Here is a 21,971-nt window from a genome sequence, read left to right as displayed (position 1 = left end):
ATGTATTCATTCTTTAACATCGTTGCTTCCAGCTTCTTTTTTTTTTTTTTTGCTCTGATAGGTAAGCCAATGTCCTGGGGTTTTACATGTTATCTGATACCGCGAGCTGGCTCCCATCTGACAGATAGTGCCTCCAGTACCCACCACAAAACTACATGAGATCAAATCACCCTTTGTCCTGCCTCTGCACTTAAGAAAAACAGACTTTGTTGGAGTCAATAGAAACCCTTCGGCTGCGGTGAGAAAGGTAGCGGCTACTGTTTGTCTCTGCGCTGCACACTTGTCATGAGGTTGTTTGGGAAACCGCCACAGCCTTGCTTTTGGGTGTTTTTTTTTTTGTGCTCTTTATAAAAGGTGTTTTGTTCGGTTGAAAGAGCAAAATGAGATGCGCGGAAGCCTTCAGAAATGTCCTCTGTGGAGATGGAATCATTTTTCTGAGAAGAGCCGTTCATCCCGATCGATGCAACGCTTCTGTTCCATTTCTCTCAGAGGCATTGTGGGAAAAGGGCTTACATGTCCCATGTGAATATCATGAAACGCAGCAGAATCTCATTATACTTGAGCTGCAACATACACAAAAAACTGTGCTCAAACACGCACACACACTGAGTCATTTGCTTTGTCCTCATTAAGAAGCATTCTTCAGCTGGGTAAATATTTCAGCCCTCTTATCTTTGATCCCTTTGAGGAAAAACAGTGGGGACTGATAGTCATCAGGCCACTGCTCTATCCCTGTTTTCTAGTCTTGTTCAAAGCTTTGCTCTTATCTGTTTTGAAATCCTTCCGTGGATGTTCAGTTTTACGACACATATTTTCATAGGGAATAGCAGAGTTTAATTTCTAATCATTACAACGCACTGATAAGACCCCTGCCTTTGATGCCTAATGTCTTCTGACAATGCAGCTGGTCTACATGGGGAAACCATATTTGGCACAAAAGACTAAAGTCCTTGTGGACATTGTAGACAAGCTGTCATTTCTTAACTCCTGGGTGTTTGCAAAGCTCAGCGGGAATTAGAATTTAGGAATTACTAATGAAATAATAGCTGGGCTTCAAGTAATTACAGTTGCAAAGCTTGTCTGCCATATGCAGTTAATGCCAGAAGCACATTTTTATATGTAAGCTTTTTCTCTTTTCTTTTTTTTTTGAGAAGGTGCCATTGCTTCCACATTGTGACTCTCCATTTTTTTATACTAATTGATTCATCACTGATGAGCTACGGGTGACTCGGAGGATACAGCGTGGGTGACAAAGTGTGGCATGTGCACCACGAGTGCCGAATGCGACAAGTGTAGCCGTGAAGTCGATGCAGGCAGAAAGGAAGATGTGAAAAATGAAACATTCAAACACATGTTTGAATGTGAGGACGGAGGCCTCTGTAAACAGGATCTCTCGCCAGTATCGATCATATCATTGTTCATAGTTTAGTTAAAGGCATCCAGAGCAAACACTGTGTCCACGAGCTGGAGTCCAAATAAAGTGAAAAACAAAATGCATTGAAAATATATATGTGTTTACCAAAAATTGGCATATTTCCGATATGCTTCATGATTTGTGGCCAGATGTATGTACGTCAAAATTAGAGCATTTAAAGAGTGCATACTCTGCCAGTGTCCTGTTTTGCTGTCTTAAAGAAAGGAGGCTGAATTTACATTAAGTCTCTTCCAATTGTGTCTTCCTTTGCCCCTGATTCACCTCTCCGCCTCCTCCCATGAAATTTGGGTTGAGAGACAGATATGCAAATAGCAGTGATGCCACACGTGAGAATAACACCTTTGCCATCCTCATTGATTAGTAAAACATCCACAGTCATTTTTAAAATGTCTAAAGTGATAGAAAACTGACGATTTTGATCATTCAAATTGAAAAAGAGACCCCAAAACTGACAGTTGCTTAGATGTGGTTGTTTCCTTGTTGTCTCCAGATATGTCTATATCTATAATTGTAATTGACTTGAATTGCACTGTATCTTTGAGCTGGTGGTGGTACTTTTAAGAAAACTGGGTTGAACTTACAGGAGAGTTAGTGCGATACATGACTAATCTGATAATCTGATTAGGGGCTTTGACAAACGAATTTGATGCTTGTATTACCTAAAGCGAGCTTTAACCGTAACCGTTGAGACTTCTCCACGAGCAGAGCGGTCTCAATGTTTGTATAAAAAAAAAAAATTTAAAAAGAGAGAAAAACAAAACACTTAGGCTGGAACTATCTGTCAAAAGGAAGGCATGTTTTTTTTTTTTTTTCTTCTTTTTTTACTCATCGTTTAGCATCAAAGGTCTTTAAAGTGGTTCATTAACTCGAGGACCTCTTCGGAGCGCCATCGCTAGGCAGATAATTAAAACACTGAGCTCAAAGGTTGTTTTTTTTTTTAAAACCCCATTATGTTCTTGCACATTTAACCGAGCATTTAGCTGCCCACACGTGTTCTTTTTTTGTAATGTTAAAATGCAATCAGTGTTTTATTCAAAAAGTAGCCAAATGGAGCGCTGTGGTTACTGATTTTATGCAGATGGGTTGTGCTTCGCTTGTTCTCCATATATCAGGCTCTGTAGGCGCTGCTCTGCTTTACAAGGACAGGGCCGGCAGGCAACTTGAGGAGCTTTTCTGTAGTGTAGAGACTAGTATAATGCAATATTCAAATAAAGCTCACCCTGTTTATTTTGGCAAAGTAACTAATTTTTTTAACCCCGCCTGCTGTAGTTAACAGTCTGGATTTCCTATGTAAGAGGTCAGCCACCTGATGAAGATGTATTTCTTTGTTTTAGAGAAGTTAAGTTGGACCCATGAATAAATAGTTCAATTGAAAAAGGGATTCACATAAACAGGATTCATACTGTTGGAATTACTTTAGAAATAAATGAATGCTGAAACCTGAAATAAGAACTTGGTTTTGATTAGTTTTTGAGAGTGCAGCCTTTTTCTCGTTTGCATTTCCATTTTCGCTCTGCTATTTCTGTAAGTGTTTTAATTAGCTCAGTCATTTATCTGCTCTGTTCAGCCTTTTAACTTGGACTTTCTTTGTCGTCTCTGACCAGCACAAGGCCCTAAAGTGTCAAAGAGTCAATCCAATGGTCCTTTATTCATTCCTGGAGGGAGGTTATATGAGTGTAGTATTACAGCTGCTGCAGCAGGCTGCCACTGGTGTGGCGCCATTTAATTGTCCTTGAATTGAATTGAATTGAATGACAAACCAACCATGAACTGTAACAGCATTTCAGCTTTCAGTCTTGTTTTCATGGTTGATATCAAGTAATTTCTTTTATTACACATCTATCTAAAAAAAACTAAGTGTGGTTTTTTGATGCCATTCAAAATACGGCGTTTCTGACAGGTGCTTTCACATTAGTCAGATACGTTTGCCTCTTTCATAGGAGTTGAAATGCCTTTGGTCACTGTTACGAAACGGTTCCAAACTTAAACCATGAATACTTGAACTTTCCCTACAATGCTTTGCTTCTGTTGTTTGTCAGGCCTCACCGTAGCGCTCGATCATCTCTTTTTGTCCACGTTTCCTGGATATTTATCAGAAAACAGTCCCCTGGTTTGACTGAGTCGAAATTGGAGGACTTTTTGGAAAAGAGCGCTGAGGTTGATGTCTTCACAGTGAGAAAATAAAAGCAAGCATCATTTCTCTCCATTCGCCTGGCAAATCGATGTCAGTCGAATAGACGGGGAACCTGGGGAAAAAGAGAAAAAAAAAAAAAATCTGAAAAGCTGTGTGATTTGTGAATATCTTGTCAGTGAGCAGTTTGTACCCATCCTTTGGCTCTGACACCGAGACTGCTGTGACAAATGCAGCACGTGCAATCTGTAACCCTTTCACTCTGGAACAGTTATCCCACGCCTGGATGCACACAATGTGTTTTTTATCAAAGAGGAAATGATTCAACCAACTTTCATCTGAAACTCACTCCGGCTCTCAGCCACTAATTCTGTGCTCATGTTAATCCTACATCTGTCAAACCTTTAATTTAGTTTCTTTTTCTCCCCGTGACCAGGAAACCGTGAGTAATGAATAGATACTCGGTGCTAAAGACTCAAACCTTGGACTGTCGGACTAAACAAAGGAAAGGATGGTTTTCTGGTACTTAAGGCAGTTGCATATTTATTCACCGCAATGACAAGGGTTTATTGTTTTAATAGATTATTTTTTTTTTAATCACTTTGCTGCGGAATGTCAACAAAAACAAAAAATGTGCCACTCATTACCTCCTTAGATAAAATTAAATGAATTAAGTCTTTTTTTAGGGGCCTAAAGGTGCTTGTGAAGTCGTTGTAGCATTGCAAGCTGGTTTAACGGCACCCTTAGAAAACCTAGAACTTCTGGGTGTTAGACTTTAACCAACGCCTCCAACCAATTTCATGAGATCAACAATTTGGCTCACTTCACTTATGTGAAGACCTTTCTGAAGCTAAACTGTGCAAATTGAGTTTTTGACGAGTGTGTTTCACCATGAAACGGGAGTTAATTCTTTGTAGCTGTGTTTTCTCTTACTGTTTGATACTGCAGCCACTTTGTCTCATCATGTCTTGTATCCAAAAAGTAGCTTTAGTAAGGACACTGTAGCTCGTATGTTTTCGTTCTGCTGTGCAGGTGTTTCACTCTGTTAGAGCCAAAGGAGATAAAACTTACCTCTACTCCTCGAGCAGTGTTTTCGACAAAGTCCTCTACTCAAACAGGGATTATTATCTGAAATGTATCTGAAATGTTGCTGCACAGATGGCTTCCTTCATTGTACCTTAAATGACTTACAGCGCAAGTCAGAGGTGACGGGCTTTCGACAAATTCATTGACAGTATCGCCCAAATCATATTTTACTTTCTGCTCCCTTCTGTTGTCAGAGTAGACCGAGCTGATATCAGTCCTGACTGAATCCCCTGGGCTGGTGCTGAGAGTCACGGAAAGAGCTAAATGAGTTCTAAACAAACCGGAAAGAAAGACTCCCTCAGAAGTTCACTCCTAACTGTCTAACTGAAAACAAGTGACTTATTTAAAGCTTGAAAGAGATCCTTGTCTTGTCTAATCTGATCCTAAAAAGAGATCAGTGTAATATCCATGGAAACTGTAAGATGTGCCCATGCAGATTTGAAAGACTTGATCAGGTTACTGGATAACCTTTTTATTTTTTTTAAATATATTGGTTCCAGAGACTGGTGCTAAGGCTTAGAGACGGGGCTACAGGAAGCCTCCTGTAGCCCTGTCTCTTAATGGGGTAAGGATGGAACAGAGAGGGTAGAGGAAGTGGTCAGGCTTTTTTAGATAATTTTATGATATTTACTTGTCATTTTCCTCTTTCTTTTTGTTCTCTCGATTTTCTGGAGCTCTCTTCAAATCGAGCTTCTGCAGTAAATCATAAAGCTCAGGGAGCTACCTGCAGGTTGTTAGTCCTTGACGTGAAGTTTGATTAATTTTCTTCTTTTTTTTTTTTTTTCCTTGTGCCTGTCTTGTCTTCTTCCTCCACTCTTCTTCGATCCGAGACAATCTCCCACAGTGCAAGTCTTTGTTTCTCCAACAAGTGAACTTTATGCCTCCATGTTTCATCTTTGAGAGCCAAGCGCTCGGCCATGTTTCTTCACTCCTCTTCCTTTTGTTTCTTCATTGAGGAGGTGCCGGGTCTTCACCTGAGTCACAGTGGGAGACTCCCTTTTTCTGGACTTTTCTTTCGGTCCTTATGAGGAGCTCATGTTCTTCTTTTAGCACTTCATGGAGCTGCCTCACCTCCTATAAGAAATACAACACGGTGCTTCTGACAATGTTGTGAAATGAGCCAATTGTATGTGGATCCATTGAGTTCAGTGATGTTTCTTAATTACCAACTTCCAATAGGAATAGTTTCACCAGACTATTTCTTTCTCTACTTCCTCTCCAGTCGACCTTGACGATAATTTACGTGGGAGCACTGAGGTGGCCGTCTCCACAGTGAGAAATGAAAGCAGGCATATTGTCGTTCCCATCACCTGCCAAACTGATGTCAGCTAAGTAGACAGAAGGCTTCCTCTGAAGTTAGATTTTTTTTTCCCCCTCAGAAAGGCTGTGTGATTGGTGAATATTTTGTACCCAGCCTTTGGCTCTGACACTGTGACTGCTCTGACAAATGCTGCCCAAGCAATTTGAAAGCATTTCACTGTAGAACAGTTATACCATACCTGGGTGCACTTGATATATATATTTTTTTTCCCCCCACAGGAATAATTCATGACTTTTACTAGAAACTCAGTCCAGCTCATAGACACTCATTTTTTTCCCCACATACGTTTCTTTTTCTTGAACATGAAACTAAATAATAAAGCAACTTTCTACATGTTGTTCAAACCTAATTTAGTCAGCCTTTAATGTATATAGTAACACTGCAGATAGCAAATATCCTGGTGAATGAATGAGTGCTATTTCATGTGTTTATATCTAAAACTAAGGGGTTATTCTGGTAAATATTCCAACCTGCACCACCAGACTCTTTTTGGCACTTAATTAACTTCCCCATTTTGGATGCCATTGGCATAGCTGGAAAACAATTCAAGTGATACTGAGGGACATCATTTGATCTAAAAAAAAAAAAAAAAAAAACTATACCAAAAATCATCTTTTAATATTGTCTGCTTTTTGCTACGAACGTGCAGCTTATATTTCTTTCATCTGGACGGAGGAGAAAAACTCCCTCAAGATATCTGCAGCAGCTGCAGGATTTAAATCAAATGAAGGGAGACCTCTTCGCTATAAGTCAAGCTTTTTTGGAAAGGTCTTCCTCATCCCTCCTTCCTCGGCCCCCTTATATGACTGAAAAATGGCAGGCTCTTAATTTATCCAATATGGCATTCTTTTGCGCTCACTTGGCCACGCAGGAAGCACATGGTGTTCGTTTTACTTTTGTCTCACTTTTGCCATCAGTCATTTTGATGGAGTGTCATAAGAAAGTGAAAACAAGTGCTTGTGCTGTGTTATCTTAAAGGGTAAAAAAAAAAAACGAGTTATGCTGCAGTTGCTCGATGGTTACGTCCACGGTGATCACAAAAGGGTGATGCATAGGGCTGAATCATGTTGATTTTGTTTTCTGGTGAATCTAAGGGTTCCACCGGCTGTATTGTGTGCCGACATCGTCATCGTCTAACGAGTCCAGACACGTGAATGCGCCAGTGGAATGATCTATTTAGAAAATAAACACATGAACTGTCTAAAAAAACAAAAAAAAAAGAACAACTGGCACAACATTAAGAAAACACAAAGATGTGTAGTTTCTCATTTTGCATCAATCGATTTATGGGAAAAGATAAACTTTCTAATATCAGGGGACTCGGCTGATTGGCCTGAACTTTTTGACATACTCGTATCATATTCATCCAATTAACAAGCGAGGTGATATTTCATCGTATCAAACAGGATTTCCAAGTTGATCCTCCGGAATTCTTTGAAAAATTCAGGTCCGCTGAAAAGGCCGACACGATTTTATGTTAATGCTATCAGTTACTGTCACATTCGGTTTGTCCTTGTAAGCATGTAGCGATAGTTGACAGCTCGCTAAGGTTGCCTCACATTTAGTTTGTACTTCATCCAGAAATGTTGAAGAGACAGAACCTTGCTGAGGTTGCTGCAAGCAGCGGAAGCTCCCCCCCCCTCCCCACCATCTAAGAGCATGTTTACACTCTCTTTCTGCAGAGTTGAAATAAGGAGATTGTATAAAATCCTAAACAACTTTTTTTTTTTTAACGTTTGCAGACAGCCTTTTCCTTTTGCCTGAAGGGCCTCTGCAGAGTTGTATGCATTTTGAAAAGAAAAAAAAAACTAAGAGGGGCGGTCTGTGGTGTAGTGGGTACAGCAGACACCCCATGTACAGAGGCTAGTCCTCGTGCAGCTGGCCCCGGTTCGGATCCCGCATCGCACGGCCCTTTGCTGCGTGTTATTCCCCTCTCTCTGCCCCTTGCTTCCTGTCTCTCTTCACTGTCCTATAATAAAGGCATAAAAAGCCCAAAAAAATATTTTAAAAAAAACTAAGAGTTCTCCCTTAACTCTCGTTTCCCGGGGCTTGCATTCTTGCAGGATGGTCAAGCATCATATAAGACCAAAGCAGACTTTGCTGTGATGCCAGACGAAGATAGATGAAGCTTAATTGAACTGATGAGATGAAAGTAGAATACACAACTGTGTGCATAACTTTGATAAATGAGTGATAAAAGTTAAACAAGTCGATGCTTTTTCTTTCTTTTTTAAAATGGACTGATATGAATTGCTTCCTCCCCCTTTGGGTGCCTTTGGAGTCCGACTTCCACGTGTAGAGGCATTTATTTTCTCCTATGATAGTTTGCCGCTGCGTACTGAAAATCCCTTTAGGTGTGCTTTTTGTGTCATCTGCAAGCACGGTGGTCTCAGCAGATCCTGAGGAGGAAACTGGTCAAAAATAGCATTTCTTTTTAGCGGCAAAACATTTGAGAGAACAGAGCTCCAGTTGGCCACATGAATAGCGTGTGACCGTGACTTAATAGGCTATATGAGTAACAATGAGTTGGAGCCCAGAGGTAATAAGGTGCAGGATTGAGACATTAAGTCACGGTCACAGCTTTATGATTCAGTGATCAAGACTTCCAGCACGACCTTAAACTGCACAGAGAAAGTGCGAGGTGGCCGTTCATGTCGTTGCAATAAATAATTGCAGTCATATGTTATTATGGCTGTAAACATCATCCTGTGCTGCAGTCATGCTGTGAAAGCAATGAACAAAACGCCTTTCTATGATTTCTTTAAATCGACGCATTGTTCTGCATTTTAGTGTCGGTATCCTCCTCCGGCTCCTAGTTGGCGAAATGAACGACTCGCCAGATGTTTGCATAATGTCGGCTTTACAACGCTTGTGTTCTAAGGAGCTGAATTTGCAGTCTTTTATTAACGATGACACTGCACATTACCACAAGAGACTGCAGCGTGGCTTTACAATTAAGTTCCAAGATAAAATTAGATCGAATCCACTTTATCCTTGCTTTAGGTACGATGATAGCTCGGTAAACAACAGCCACAGGTGTCACGTCTTCATGTCTTATTCACTTGTGGCCTTGCAAACTTGTAGAAACCAGTTATTCCTCTCGCGGGGCACACAGTGATACTTTCTCCATCGGTGGGATTTGGGTGAGATATTAAGAGGACGTGGTGTTGGCACATTTCACAAAAAGCAGTAGAAACACTGCTCTGTCTGAAATATTTACTTGTTATCGTGCATTTTTGAGTGCAACTTTCAGTTCATTTTGCACATCGGCCACACAAACGGCCACCAGCCGCTGCTTCACAGCCTTTTTTTTTTTTTTTTGTTTAAACATTTTCCATCATTTGTTGTTGTTAGAAGTTGGTGCTAATGGCCTCTCTGGATGAGCTCCATAACCACTGCACGTTTGTCACGTTTGATGTTGAAAAGAAGGACTCCTTCTCGTGGATTTTATACTTTATGGTTTTTGGTGACCAAGCCGACCTCTTTATAGATGTCTGAAGTGGATGTAAATCACTCAGTGCTTACGATAATGGCACACTTTGAACAGATCTATATGTGTGACAGCGGGATGAAATAATAAGGAACTTTACCAGAATTAATTGGATTTGGAACGCATAAAACGGTGAACTTACCATAAATCTCATCTTTTTGTTTATGCATTCAGCTTGTTGCTTTTCCGGCATTTGGTTTTATCTCCAAAACAACAATCTTAATAAAAAGCAGGACTGTTTTAGAAAAATAAAATAAAATAAAATAAATGGCAGCAGTGTTGTGTAACTTATGCAACATGCTCACATAACAATATGCAGCTTGAAAAAAGACAAACAAACACAGAAACATCAGGGCTCTCCGGTAACTAAGTTAGAATTTGTTAAAAGATATAAAAAAAAAAAAAAAAAAAGAAGAAGCTTTAACTCTGAGCCACAGCTGTTCCTCCCCTTTCCCTGAGTTCAGAAATAGCCTCTGTCTCAGCATGATCAGCTGAACACACGCCAAAGTGCGTGAGCTTTGATGAACGCTCCGCAGCCTCTCGCCAAAGAAAAGAAAGTCTCCACTTGATGAAAGATTAGTCTTTTTTTTTCTTTTTTTTCTACCATTCTTTGACTTTTGGCTGCATACATTGTAGTAAAGATTCAGGGAACCATACAATGTACAAATTATGCTTTTTTTTTGTTTTTTTTGTTATCAGGTTCAACAGTTCAAGGAGAAATATCTAAATTGTTTAAGTCCCACAGCACGACGTAACTACTGTTCAACAATCAAGATATTTGACTGAATGGTCTGTGAACAGAGGTGTTTTGAGTTTTACATCTTGTTCTATTATTCTCAACTTTCTCAGTCACAACAACTCTGTGCAGGATTGCCATGAGATGCTGGCATCTCTAGAGTAATATTAGATGGAGCATTTATCTGAAGAATTGTTTTTCTCCAGATAAAGTTTTCTGCAACACTCGACGGCAGAGAGATAAGTAAGGGGTCCCGGAAAGGTTTCAGTTATGGCACAGGAGAGCAGAGCAGCAGGTTTGAATCAGAAACTGTCTGCAGAGCCGCTCACTCCGCATTTTTTTATTGCATCTTGTGTGCTGGATTGTTGCTGCGTCGTGTTTCAGTGAACGGTTGGCTGTTGGGGCTGCATGCAAGATGTCATCTTTTAAAACAAAAATGTTACATCCTCCGCTTTGATCGTTTTTCTCTACTCTCTGCGAATAAACTTTAAATCTTGATTTCGGAGCTATAAACTAGTGACATGCGGATCGTTTATCACAGATGTTTTGATATTGCTGGTGTCAGTCTTTTGGATTAATTCAGAGTGATGTAACCATTTGTTTTGTTTTTTTATTATATCACGCTTTGATTTACACCTCAGTAGCTCGATAGCTTGTCTCCGCCTCGTATGCTTGGTGCTGTCTCGCGTAGAAAATCTTTTGCACAGCTTTTCTTGGTCCAGATTACACTGGACTGCATTATGGAAGTGGGTGATACGGTTCAGCATTAATCCCTACAATTTGTTAATTACCTGTGTGATTTTCCATTGATGTGCCACAGGCTGTTAAAGAGATCTTTGAAGCTGCAGAGCGAAAACTCGGTGCACCAATATGATATTTAGGCACCAAGTCGTGTTTTATTTAAATGATATGGTGAACTGTCCTGCGGTGTGAAATCATAATGGATGTTTTTATGCAGATGCAGAGTCTTGTGATCGATGTGAAGGGACTTAGGTTCACATCTGTCCTTTTTCTGTTTCTTTTCTTTTCCAAATAAACGGACAGAAGGCTTGCTTGACGGAGAAGTTGCATTGGAATGAATGCCGGTGCGTGAGGAATCGTTTGCTCAGCAGAATTTTTGAGTGCGTGCACTTCGGGTGCAACAGAGTTCCACAAAAAAACTGATTGAATTTCAGATTATGCTAATGTACAAACACATATTTACTGTGTTGTTGGGACAGGTTAACTCTGAAAAGTAACTGTAGAGCGGTGCTACAGCACAGCGGCTCCTCAGTAGGAAACCCAACTGCTGAAAAAGAACGTGTTAATCGTGTTACAGAAGGAAAGCTCCCTTGAGACAGCGGATGGAATTCTAGTTGTTTAAGTACCCTTGCGCACACATACTCGCATGCCCATATTTTAGCTGCGGCTCACATCTGTCACCGCTGCTCCTACGGCTGCGAGTTTACATTAAAATTTGTTAACTCCGACGAACACATGATGAAGTCATTGACTGCCTTTATTAACAATTCATGAAGTCATCAGGTTGCAACTAATCTTTGAACAAAATGATCCTATCCAGAGGATGAAGTCCTGACAATCTCTGTATACCATTAGCAATCAAATGACTGTGAAGAGAGATTCGAAGTGAAGAATCTAGTTGAAATTGCACATTTAGACACAAACACTACCATAAATGAGCATAGAAGTAATGATTAAGGTACACAGGCCTAAATAAAGGCTTTGTAAATGGCTGAATGAAGTTGATCCATTATAGATGATGATACTTTAGATAATAGAGGAAAAAAAAAAACATATCAGGAAACTACTGCAACTGTTGATGAAATGGCCTCCAGAATTTCAACTTGAAAGAAATATGATCAAAGAGCGAAGGGCTGGTTTGTTCAATAGTGCTAAATTAAATATCAGTGCTCATTAGTTCATAATTGTTTGTTTTAATTTTGTCCTCGTGCTTGATGCGATCGCGCCAACTGGATCTTCTTTCGCTTAAAAAAATAAAAAATGCATGTGAATTTTCAGCTTTCCTGGCTCAGCGGGCTAACTCGCTTATCTTTCTTTCAGGATCCTGTGGGAGAGAATGCAGGCGTCCACGCCCCGGCAGAGGACAGAAAGGAGAAGGTGCCCAGCCCCCATCTCAGCCAAATGGTAGTCCTTACTAACAGCGGGACTCTTTATGGACTGGCCCAGAGGGTGGTGGCCACAGAGTCTCTGTAAGTGGACGCTGCGCAACAGTGGAACTGCTTACGTGTTACATTTTCATTACAAACTCCGTAGAATAGTAGATGTGCAAAATTCCTGTGAGTCGTGGACCATATTCGTCTCTTACGGATAAAAATACAATAACATCAGTGCTTGTCTTATGTCACCACTTGTGTGGTCCTGACTGTTATGATGTAACTCAGCAGATGTCCTCATTGAAGTATGCTGTCCGATTAAAATCAAAGAAGCTGCTTTTCCCTACTCTCTCTCATCAGGCAGTTTTGCATAGTTTGGCCATCAAAGATTTGCCCTCCCCACCGTGTGTGTGTTATGTATCGTGTGTGAGAATACACTGTGAGAGCTCCCTTTAACTGCTGTTTCTGATCAAATAGCTTCCCCCTTTTGCTTTGTGTTTACTGTTTGTCAGTCTACCATTTATTTAGATAGTTTATTCATTTCACCATGAGCACTAAACGGAGGACGCTCGCCCTCATGTCGTCGATGGATGAGCTCGTCACAGCTCAATCTGACAGCCGTAGAGCAGAGAGAGGTCTGTGTGTGAATATCACAGTCGTGTGCAAATGCTGCTATCAGAGGAAGCCCAGTTCCAGCAGGCCTGTTTTAGTTTAAACAAGAGACAGTTTTAAGGGACAGCTTCGGAGAGTTCAGGGAGATGATTAACACAACGGAGTTTCTGTGTTATCTGCGAGACAGACCGCTGGTCATTTTCATTTTAATAAGCTGTTTGAGCTTCTTCGCCGTCACATTATGAACATTGTGTATCTGGCTGATCTGTTCCTTGTGTGAATTCTTTGTGTGGTGTCATGGCCGACCACTCAGGATAGGCAGACACGAGAGCAAGGTTCTCTTCTGTTTTCTCGGGTTACTTGGGTGACAGTTTCTGCTCAAAGAAAAGCAGCCACGACGGCACGAGCGTCTTTGTGAAGAGTTCAGAGATATTGAACTTGAAGCGCTTGGAGCAGCTGCAGAGAAAAAGGTTGGAGGGCTGTGAAAAATGACTCTGGGTGCAGAGGTTTTCCTGCAGGCAACTGTATATGCTCTCTACTCATTTGAAACAATTGTCGAAAAGCCCTAGAACTCTGAAAAAAGAGAAGACGCTCTATATGGACACGAGGCCTACCGGAGAAAAGAATGCCCACATCTTTTCTTTTATTCTAGTCTTTATTTTAAACGGATACATCCGCCCCTCAGATTTCTTTTCCCTGTCTCGTTTAGCCCGTGAGGTCTCTCTCCATCTCTGTCTTTGCCTCTTCCATCTACAAACACCACACAATGCCACCCTCATACATAATTAGGTCAAGCTATCATCGGTGCTGACAGCCCTGAGAGGCCTGCCGCTTCCAACAACAGCTTAATAATGAAAGACTTATATCCTCCCCCAAAACATTTGTGTGTGTACTTGAGGCACGCAACAAGCTCTTAAGAATTACAAATGTAAAAGAGCTAAAGGTTTTTTTACTTCCCTGAAAATATGTTATTAGAAAATGCTTAGAAAGAACCCTCAACATCATCTTCATCTTCATATGCCATTTTAATCAGCACAAACATTCTCCCAGATGTTCAGCATCAAAGTGGACAAATATTAACCTGTGAGTAAAAGTCAAGGATGACAGATCGTCTTTGCTGTTGTTTTACCCTGCAGCTGTTGTTCTGGTGTTGTATTTGTCCTTACATGATGACATAACTGTGAATTGCCGGGTGTGTTTGTTCCCGCCCTCCAACACACACACACACACACACACACACACACACACACACGAAGTAAATACAAGGTGTTCCAGCTTAGTGTAAATGTGATTTCCTCTGCTCCGTGAAAACAACAAATGCTCTACAGACTGCAATTATTGACATTAAACGTTGCATTCAGTGTCAAGACTTCTGTTTGGCTTCCCAATATCAGATGGTGCTTCCCCACAGATGGTCACTGCAGTCGGCAGTGAGCTCATTTATTTTATCAGCCACTAATAACGAAGTCATTAACATGACACTTGTGAACACCACAGCCAAGAGTTATGTTTTGGTATTAGAGAATAAAAGTGTTCAGTGCCTTGTTTTTGTTCCGTGAAAATATAAAAGAGATGAACTTTCTATAATCTCCATCTAAATACTCGTCGACCCAAATGTAACTGTAAATTTCTCCTACACTTCATTATTGCTGCTATGCTTCAAAATCCAAGCAGGGCATACATGAACTTTCTGAGGACGTTGCTGTTCAGCTTAATTTCTGAATGAATTCAAAGCAAATCTGCATCCATTGGCCAGTGCTTGGTGTGTAAAGCCATTCAGTCTAATGCCGTTTTCGTCATGTAAAAAGCATTTTGAAATTTTTGTCTTTAACCTGGAACAGCGGTGAAATCGCTTATATGAACCTTTCTGCACTGTGGGAGGCCTCCGTGCTAAAGTGCAGATAGCTCTAAACTTCTGCCCTTTTTATTCAGTGTACAGTTCAGCTTCAGAGCCATCGATCAGCCCAGTCAAAAGGTCTTTGTTTGGTCAGAGCTGGTGGAGCAGGGGTGTTAGTTCTGTCTGCATTGATTTTTTTTTTTTTTTTTTATGTTTTTTTCCCCCCTGTATTTCTCACCCTGCTATTTCGATGGGTCTCTTTATTTTCACGGATAATTGAAATCCATTCACTGCAATTTGATACGTCGGACATAAACAATGCTTTAAGTATATGGTGCGAGGTCGGTTTTAGAACGGTGGAAGATGATGTATGTGGTGAAAGCATTAAAGAGTGTTCGACTTAATTAACTGTTACATTAAGCTGTAATAGACACAGGTTGAAATTTGGGCTGCTGGAACAGAAAATAATAGCTTTTCTCCAAGCGTGTAAGAGCGCATCACTGCGGCTAAAGCCTCACGACATCAGTACAAGTCAAGTCATGGAACCTAACATTTTATAATCTACACACATTACTAGCTGAATAAAAAGAGAAATACTTTATAAAGCTTTAATATTCTTTTTTTTTTCAGGTTCTGTGTTCAGTTTGTTGAAACGATAAAACAAGCTTTTGTATTAAAAAAACAAACAAACACGAAGACTGATTTTTCTTTTCAGCGTGTTTCTGGCTGAGCAGTTTGAATCCCTGCAGTCCCACCTGGACACGATGATGCCCGCAGCCAAGAAACCATTCCTCCAACAGTTTTATTCCCAGGTATTGTATTCTTTCATATATTTGTACCTCAGATGGAAACGAACTGGTCTGATTATACGCAGTGACCTCACATCATCATCTCTGATAGCCAGGGTTGTTCCAGGCATCAGAGGCACAGAAAGTTTTCATTGTTACGGAGTCTGAAATAAAATGAGGTTTTTTTTTTCTCTCATTTTTATCATTTGTCATTGTTCCTTTTGATTCTCATTGACACCTAGTTTCTTGGATTCAAAGTATTCCATTTGTTGTTACATCTGGAGTTTGACATCAACCTGGAATTCAGTTCTGTCACTCTGAGCTAGGCAACAGAAAGCTAAGCTCTTTGTTTTCTCCCTTTCTTTCTCCTGACATTTGGCATGTTTCAGTAGACATGCAGGTCTGTTTCCCTTGAACACCAGATCAATGTCGTGTCCTATGAGTCCACACAAGCAAACGTTAGAGCAACCTCTCCTTCTGTATTTAATGGCATAGTATTATCTGCACAACACCTTCATCTCAGAGGCTGACCTTGACTTCTTGTCCTTCTCAACACTGTATAGCATTAAGGAACATGTCTAACACGGGGCACTTCTGCTGAACATATATTGTCATACATTTATGCTCCCTTTCCACTTGCAGACGGTGTCCACAGCCAGCGAGCTGCGAAAACCAATATACTGGATCGTGGCAGCAAAGGCCATCGACTACGAACAAATGCTGCTCATGATGGCCGGAGTTAAATGGGACATCAGAGAGATCATGTCTCAGCACAACATATATGTGGACGTTCTGTTGAAGGTAACGATCCGTTAGTGTTACATTTCACTGTTGATATTGTGAAGTAATGTCTTTTATGAACAAGGTTTCAAACTGTAAAATGCCGCCAAGTCCTAAAACAATGCAGATTGAAACAATAAAGTAGCTTTTTCGGATATTTAGAGCGCCTGGGTGCAACGGAACGAGCTGCAAAGTTGACGCTATGTCAGTATGAGCAAGAAGGGGACGTATTTCCACACTGCCTGATGCAAAAAAGCGACCACGAAAACCGCAGTTGAAAGAGCAGAAACGTTATGCAAGAAAGGCTGTAAAGCAGGTACCCAGGTAACGGTTGCAGTCTGGAGCGGTGTGATACCCTGTCGATGTAACAATATTCACTCGTACATCTTTAAAGTTTTTGAAGCAACTGGAAACTGGTCACTGTGCTATATTTTTGTCTTTTGGGGCCATTTTTCTGCCATTGTGGGCGGAGACGAGGCCGGTGCACTGCTGCAGCAGCTGTCGCTCAGGTTTACTGGAGATAAAAACGCAAATATCTCCTCATTGGGATTGTTGCACAAATCATTCCGCTAAGATTCTCGACTTTGCAAAGTGAATACAAAATGATGATTTCAGCCTCCTGTTGTCTCTGTACAAAACTTAAACTGGAGAGAAATCCAGTTTTACCCCACTATGGAGGTCTTTTCCCAAACAGCTGAATCAGAATCGCTTCTATATAGCGGAAATCCAATCTTCCTTCCTGACTGACTGTAGGTAATCGGAGACCTTTTAATGCAAATTATTTGAGATGTGGTGAATAATTTATGGTTGAGCCATTGAGAGGACATCTGAGCTCATCGGTCCCAGAGGTTTTTTTTTTTTTTTTTTTTTCTTTAAATGAGAAGGTTTTTTTTCTTTAAACGTGCGTCTTTATGCATGCTGGCCGCCTTCCCCATCATGAATTTTACATGGAGGGCAAAGGGACACACGATCCACGTGTCATCTGCTTTTTCACTTTTTTTTTAATGGAGAATTCTAAATCTGATCAAGAATATCAATATTATTCCAATTTCAAGTTAAAAAAAAAAATAAAATAAAAAAAAAAAATAAAAGTTGGTTAGTGATAGGAAATAAAAAGTCATAAGATGATGATCAAAATGTAACCATGAAAAAAAAGGGGCTCGGTCTGCAGCACAGTACAACTCATGGTATGTATGTGCTGGGATATTAACAGGAGAACCCTTTGCTTTTATTTTGCTTTTATTTCTTTTTTTTTTAACTTTCCTTCAGCATTAATATGAGGCAGTGATTACTGTTAGCACACTGAGTGAATCAGTGAACTACATTTTCTTTTTTATAGATAATTGGTAAACTCGGCTGTTTCTACCCAAAGGCTAACTCGCTGTATCCATGGCGATGCTACTGTCCCTGCTTCTTGTAAAAGTTTATCTCTGTTTTCTAGTTTTGACTCGACCATTAAAGTCTAAAATACAGAAAGCAAGCAGTTATGTTTTGTTTATATGAATAACAAAACGATTAATCTTGTTTTTATATGCTTTGCGTTCTGGATTGTCATTCAGAACGAATGATACACTGGCCGATACACAGCACTAGTTTGTTTGTTCCTGATACTCAGAGCCAGAAAGGCCCGAAGGGGCTTGCTGTGGTGTGAAATCATGAGCGGACCAGCACCAAGTCAACACAAAGCTTCACATTGTATGCGCATTAGTTTACGCAGCTGTTGGTTAAATCGCACATAAAAATCACAGATGTTGAATAGATAAATGAAGGCGCACACACAGTTGCAACTAAACGCTGTTTGCTTTTAAAAAAGGAAAAAACCCAAACTCAACATTTCTGGTTCCCATATGACTTGATGGATCTTCGTGTGGCACCGGCTGTTCAGCGGTTTGGCTTAACTCATTCAGTTTACGACGCAAACTGCCTGCAAAAGGAAATCGGTCTCAGTTGCCTGGTTTAAAATTCCTAACTGTGTCAAATCGGTCCAGCTGATGGGCCGACATGAAGAACATAACAGCTAACGTGTACTTTTCCCCCCATCAGGCGCTAATGGCCTCTCCCGTAAACTTGTCAGACGCTCCTCACACATATGTGTCGTGTTGTGATTCCCTGGTTGAAAAGAGTGGGCTGTGTTTGGCTGCGCAGATATTTTATTCATGACTTCAGGTTTGATCACTGTCATTTCACAATGGCACTTCATTTGCATATAAAGTGGCACGAAAATGTAGAAGCATTAGAGTGACTTCATTGACAAATATGTTGGTTGAGAAATGTTGGGGAGATTGTTTGTGAATGAGTGACATTTCGTTTTTTGCGTGCCAAACGAATGGCAGTTGCTGGCTGGAATTAAAGACGCATCTGCGAGCATGCAAACTCCAGAAAAATCCACTTACTTCACTGAAAAGCCGTCCATCCATCATATCTATCGACTCTGCTTATGTAGTGTTTCACTGTCATAGAAGTAGAAGTGTCATAATTGTACAATTTCATCCATAATTGAACAACCTGACGTGAGAGAGGCTACAAAGGCTGGCGGATGTTGTTGTGATGTTTGGATCCTGCAGCCGACATCTTACTTTAGGATATTTCCTCTTAATGTTTTGTGTCTTCTCAAATGATTTCTTTGTATCTCTCTTGTTTCCCTTTTTTTTTTTTTTTCTCTTTTCCTATGCTTTCCCTCTTCCCTTGACACCACACCCAGGTCAGGTTCGGCATTGATGTTTGTAAAGTATTTGAACAAAAATAGATGAATAAGCAGTTCTTGGGCATCAAGGGGAGCTTTATTCTTCATAAAGCCTCCCTTGGCAAAGCAAATATGTTTGGCACAACGTGGTATTCAGGTTACTATTCTGGATTCATGATGCTGGACATTTCCTTTGATTAATGGTCGGTGTTACTGTGTCACTGAAAATGCCCAAGTTCTCTCAAAAATAGGCCTTTTAAGTTGCTGTACTGTCAATTGGAAACACTGGGTGGTTTTAGTGACAATTAAGGTATTATCAGGGTATTTTTTGCATTCATTGTTAGATTTTTGCCAAACCTGACAGTCTTCATTCATGCACAAACTATTCGTTTTTACACATAATTTGTAAACTTTTAGTACAATAATCCAGTTCTCTAGATACCTTACTGTGGTGAAAAAATAATTCACAATTTATTGATCTGCTCTATTTTTATCCAGGATGTTGTGTGGGTATATAGGTATTGATATCCTCACAGTTAATAACTGAACTGTTGAGCTCACAGCTTGAGGTGGTTTTATAACACCAATCCAAATAAAAAATTTGGTAGCTTGGAGTAAGTAAAGAAAAGAAAAACCTTTCATAAAGACTTTTTTGTTTGTTTGTTTCCCTTGGGGAAAACCAAAGATATGAAGGTCCTATTACTGTATTTTTTGCTGTGAAGACTTGTTTCTGTGGTCATAAATGTCTTATTTGTTCCTTTTGGTTTGACTTTGTTAAATCCGTCACGTCTTGTTTCGACTGTTCCTTTTGTTACTTTTGAACGTCTACATTGTATAAATATGTAAGTTCAACGCAACTGAATATCGCAACTAAGTAAATATCGACAAATAATCCGATGCCAATTAATAAATTCCAAATAGTTTCTCATTAAAGAAATTACTGCATGTTACCAAGTGTGTTCACATTTGCTCTCTGTGCTGCTTTTGCAGGAGTTTGAGCAGTTTAACAAGCGACTGGACGATGTTTCCAGGCAAGTGCGCATCCCCCTGCCTGTGTCCAATGTCCTCTGGGAACACTGCATCCGCTTGGCCAACAGGACTCTTGTTGAGGGGTGAGAAAGCAAGCGACACAGCCCTTCAGCATAAGGAGGACATGTGAAGCATTGGCTCATTTATGTGGAGCTCTTGCCGGAGATGTTTTTTTTGTCATTTACTGTTGATTATTATTGAATGTGGGGGGTGAAAAGAAAGAAAGGTTTCATTCATGTTCATTTCATGTTTTTCACGATTACTTTCTGTGAATAGTGTCTCTTACGGTGCTGTCGGGGAAGCGCAAATAAGTGAAAAACAATAAGATTGGTCAATTCACATTTTAAGAGAGTTAATTATATAAAAGTAGTAGACTCTCCAAGCAAAATGTGTTCTGTTTCCCCTTGTTTTGATTGCTCTCCACTGGCGGTGTTCTCTTTTGCTCTCCGGTTACAGTCACGCCGTAAATAGTCATTAAGTCTGTTATGTACAGATACCGGACTTACTTATTTCATCACAGTGATTTGAGATCCCACACTCAAAAGATTTGTTTTTCTCCTCTTTGCCCATTTTTCGATTTGGTTTTACGCCACGTGAAATCCAAAGGAAAAAAATCAGCTTCAAACCTTGTCAACAAACACAGTGAACCAGTGGAAACCACTCGCAGTGCTCCAGACTCTCTAAACTCCTGCCTTCTCCTCCTTTCCTCATGCTGACAACCATCTGTGCCAGGCACATCTTTTGAGTTCCATCAGGGAACAACCAGACGGGGGCCGCTCACACAAACAGCATCGCGCTCTTGACACATCCCTTGTAATGCATTTCACCACTTTCTCCCTTGAAAGCGAGAGATAGGGGTTGTGATGGGTGACGGGAACATTACGTCATCACTTCCTCGCCATACGTTGAGCGTATGTGTGAAGTAGGATTTTAGATGGAAGGTGTGATGAATGCCTCCGATCAGACGGGCTGTGTGAACAATTGAGTCAGACCGGCTGGATGGTGGCAAAAAGACGAAATAACAGCTGATAATTGTCTTGAGGTTTCAGGCGTTTTAACGGAAGCAAGAAGGGGGGATGCTGGTGTTTGTGGCTGACGGCGTCATGGCCTGCTGCGTTGTGGGATTCCAGCAACGGAAAGTGGTTTTGGTGAAAAAGAAAAATGCTTCGTGGTTTAGTGCTGTGTTTTAAGAAGCAGGGCAAACCTTTAATGTTACTTGAAGGTGGAAGGCTGGCCCTTATCAAGTGAGAAAAGGGAAAACGTTTACCTCACTGCACATTAGCTGTGCACGTTTGCTCTCATTGCTTAAGAGAACTTTTGAACGCGTTCCAATGAGCAAATGGGCCCATTAAGACTGCAATGCTCGGCCACTTTGAGCTGCTGTAGATTTCTGCAGCCTGTTTGGTTTTCTGAGGACACTAACTCCACAGCTATAAACAGGCTGACACACACACACGCACACACTCTTCCCACCTCACTGGTACACCCTGATACGGTGGTCGTGTTTGTTTGTTAGTTTGTGTTCCGACTCCCTGCGCCTCCAGGACTCATCTCCCCTTTTGTGACACACAGAAAGGGTCATGTTAGCATTCTGTGCTGGAACTGAAACACCCAGCACCAAGCCCTGACGAGCAAAAGAGGAAGAGAGGGCGAGGATGACAGCGAGAGGTGATGAAAGAGAGAGGCACAAAATGAAAACTGAACAGAGAAAAGCTGAAGTGTGAGAGAGAGCGAGAGCACACCTGTCTGTGCTGTGTGGAGTGTTAATACGCTGGAGACGTCACTTTCACTGTGGAAGAAAACGGTCCCCCACACACACACACACACACACACACACACACACACACACACACACTGATCATACCAGCCATGTCTCTTGAAAGAGGTGCAAAACAAAAAAAAACTGTTTTCTCATTGAAATGGGCACAA

At 40.8% G+C, this 21,971-nt stretch overlaps 1 protein-coding gene across 2 annotated transcripts in view; it reads left to right on the top strand.

Annotated features, from left to right (window-relative positions):
• vps50 (VPS50 subunit of EARP/GARPII complex) overlaps nucleotides 1-21,971 on the top strand; it is a 100,594-nt gene that overhangs the window by 74,674 nt on the left and 3,949 nt on the right. For both annotated transcript variants that reach the window (XM_075450479.1, XM_075450478.1), the window contains 4 exons: nucleotides 12,261-12,409; nucleotides 15,478-15,574; nucleotides 16,193-16,351; nucleotides 20,004-20,125. In XM_075450479.1, coding sequence (XP_075306594.1) covers nucleotides 12,261-12,409; nucleotides 15,478-15,574; nucleotides 16,193-16,351; nucleotides 20,004-20,125 — 527 coding nt within the window. The remainder of the gene's footprint in view (nucleotides 1-12,260; nucleotides 12,410-15,477; nucleotides 15,575-16,192; nucleotides 16,352-20,003; nucleotides 20,126-21,971) is intronic.

This window comes from Odontesthes bonariensis, chromosome 18 (assembly GCF_027942865.1).
Source record: "Odontesthes bonariensis isolate fOdoBon6 chromosome 18, fOdoBon6.hap1, whole genome shotgun sequence".
Taxonomy (NCBI): Eukaryota; Metazoa; Chordata; class Actinopteri; order Atheriniformes; family Atherinopsidae; genus Odontesthes; species Odontesthes bonariensis.
The sequence above is the reverse complement of the archived record's forward strand: the minus strand, read 5'-3'. Positions and strand labels throughout refer to the sequence as shown.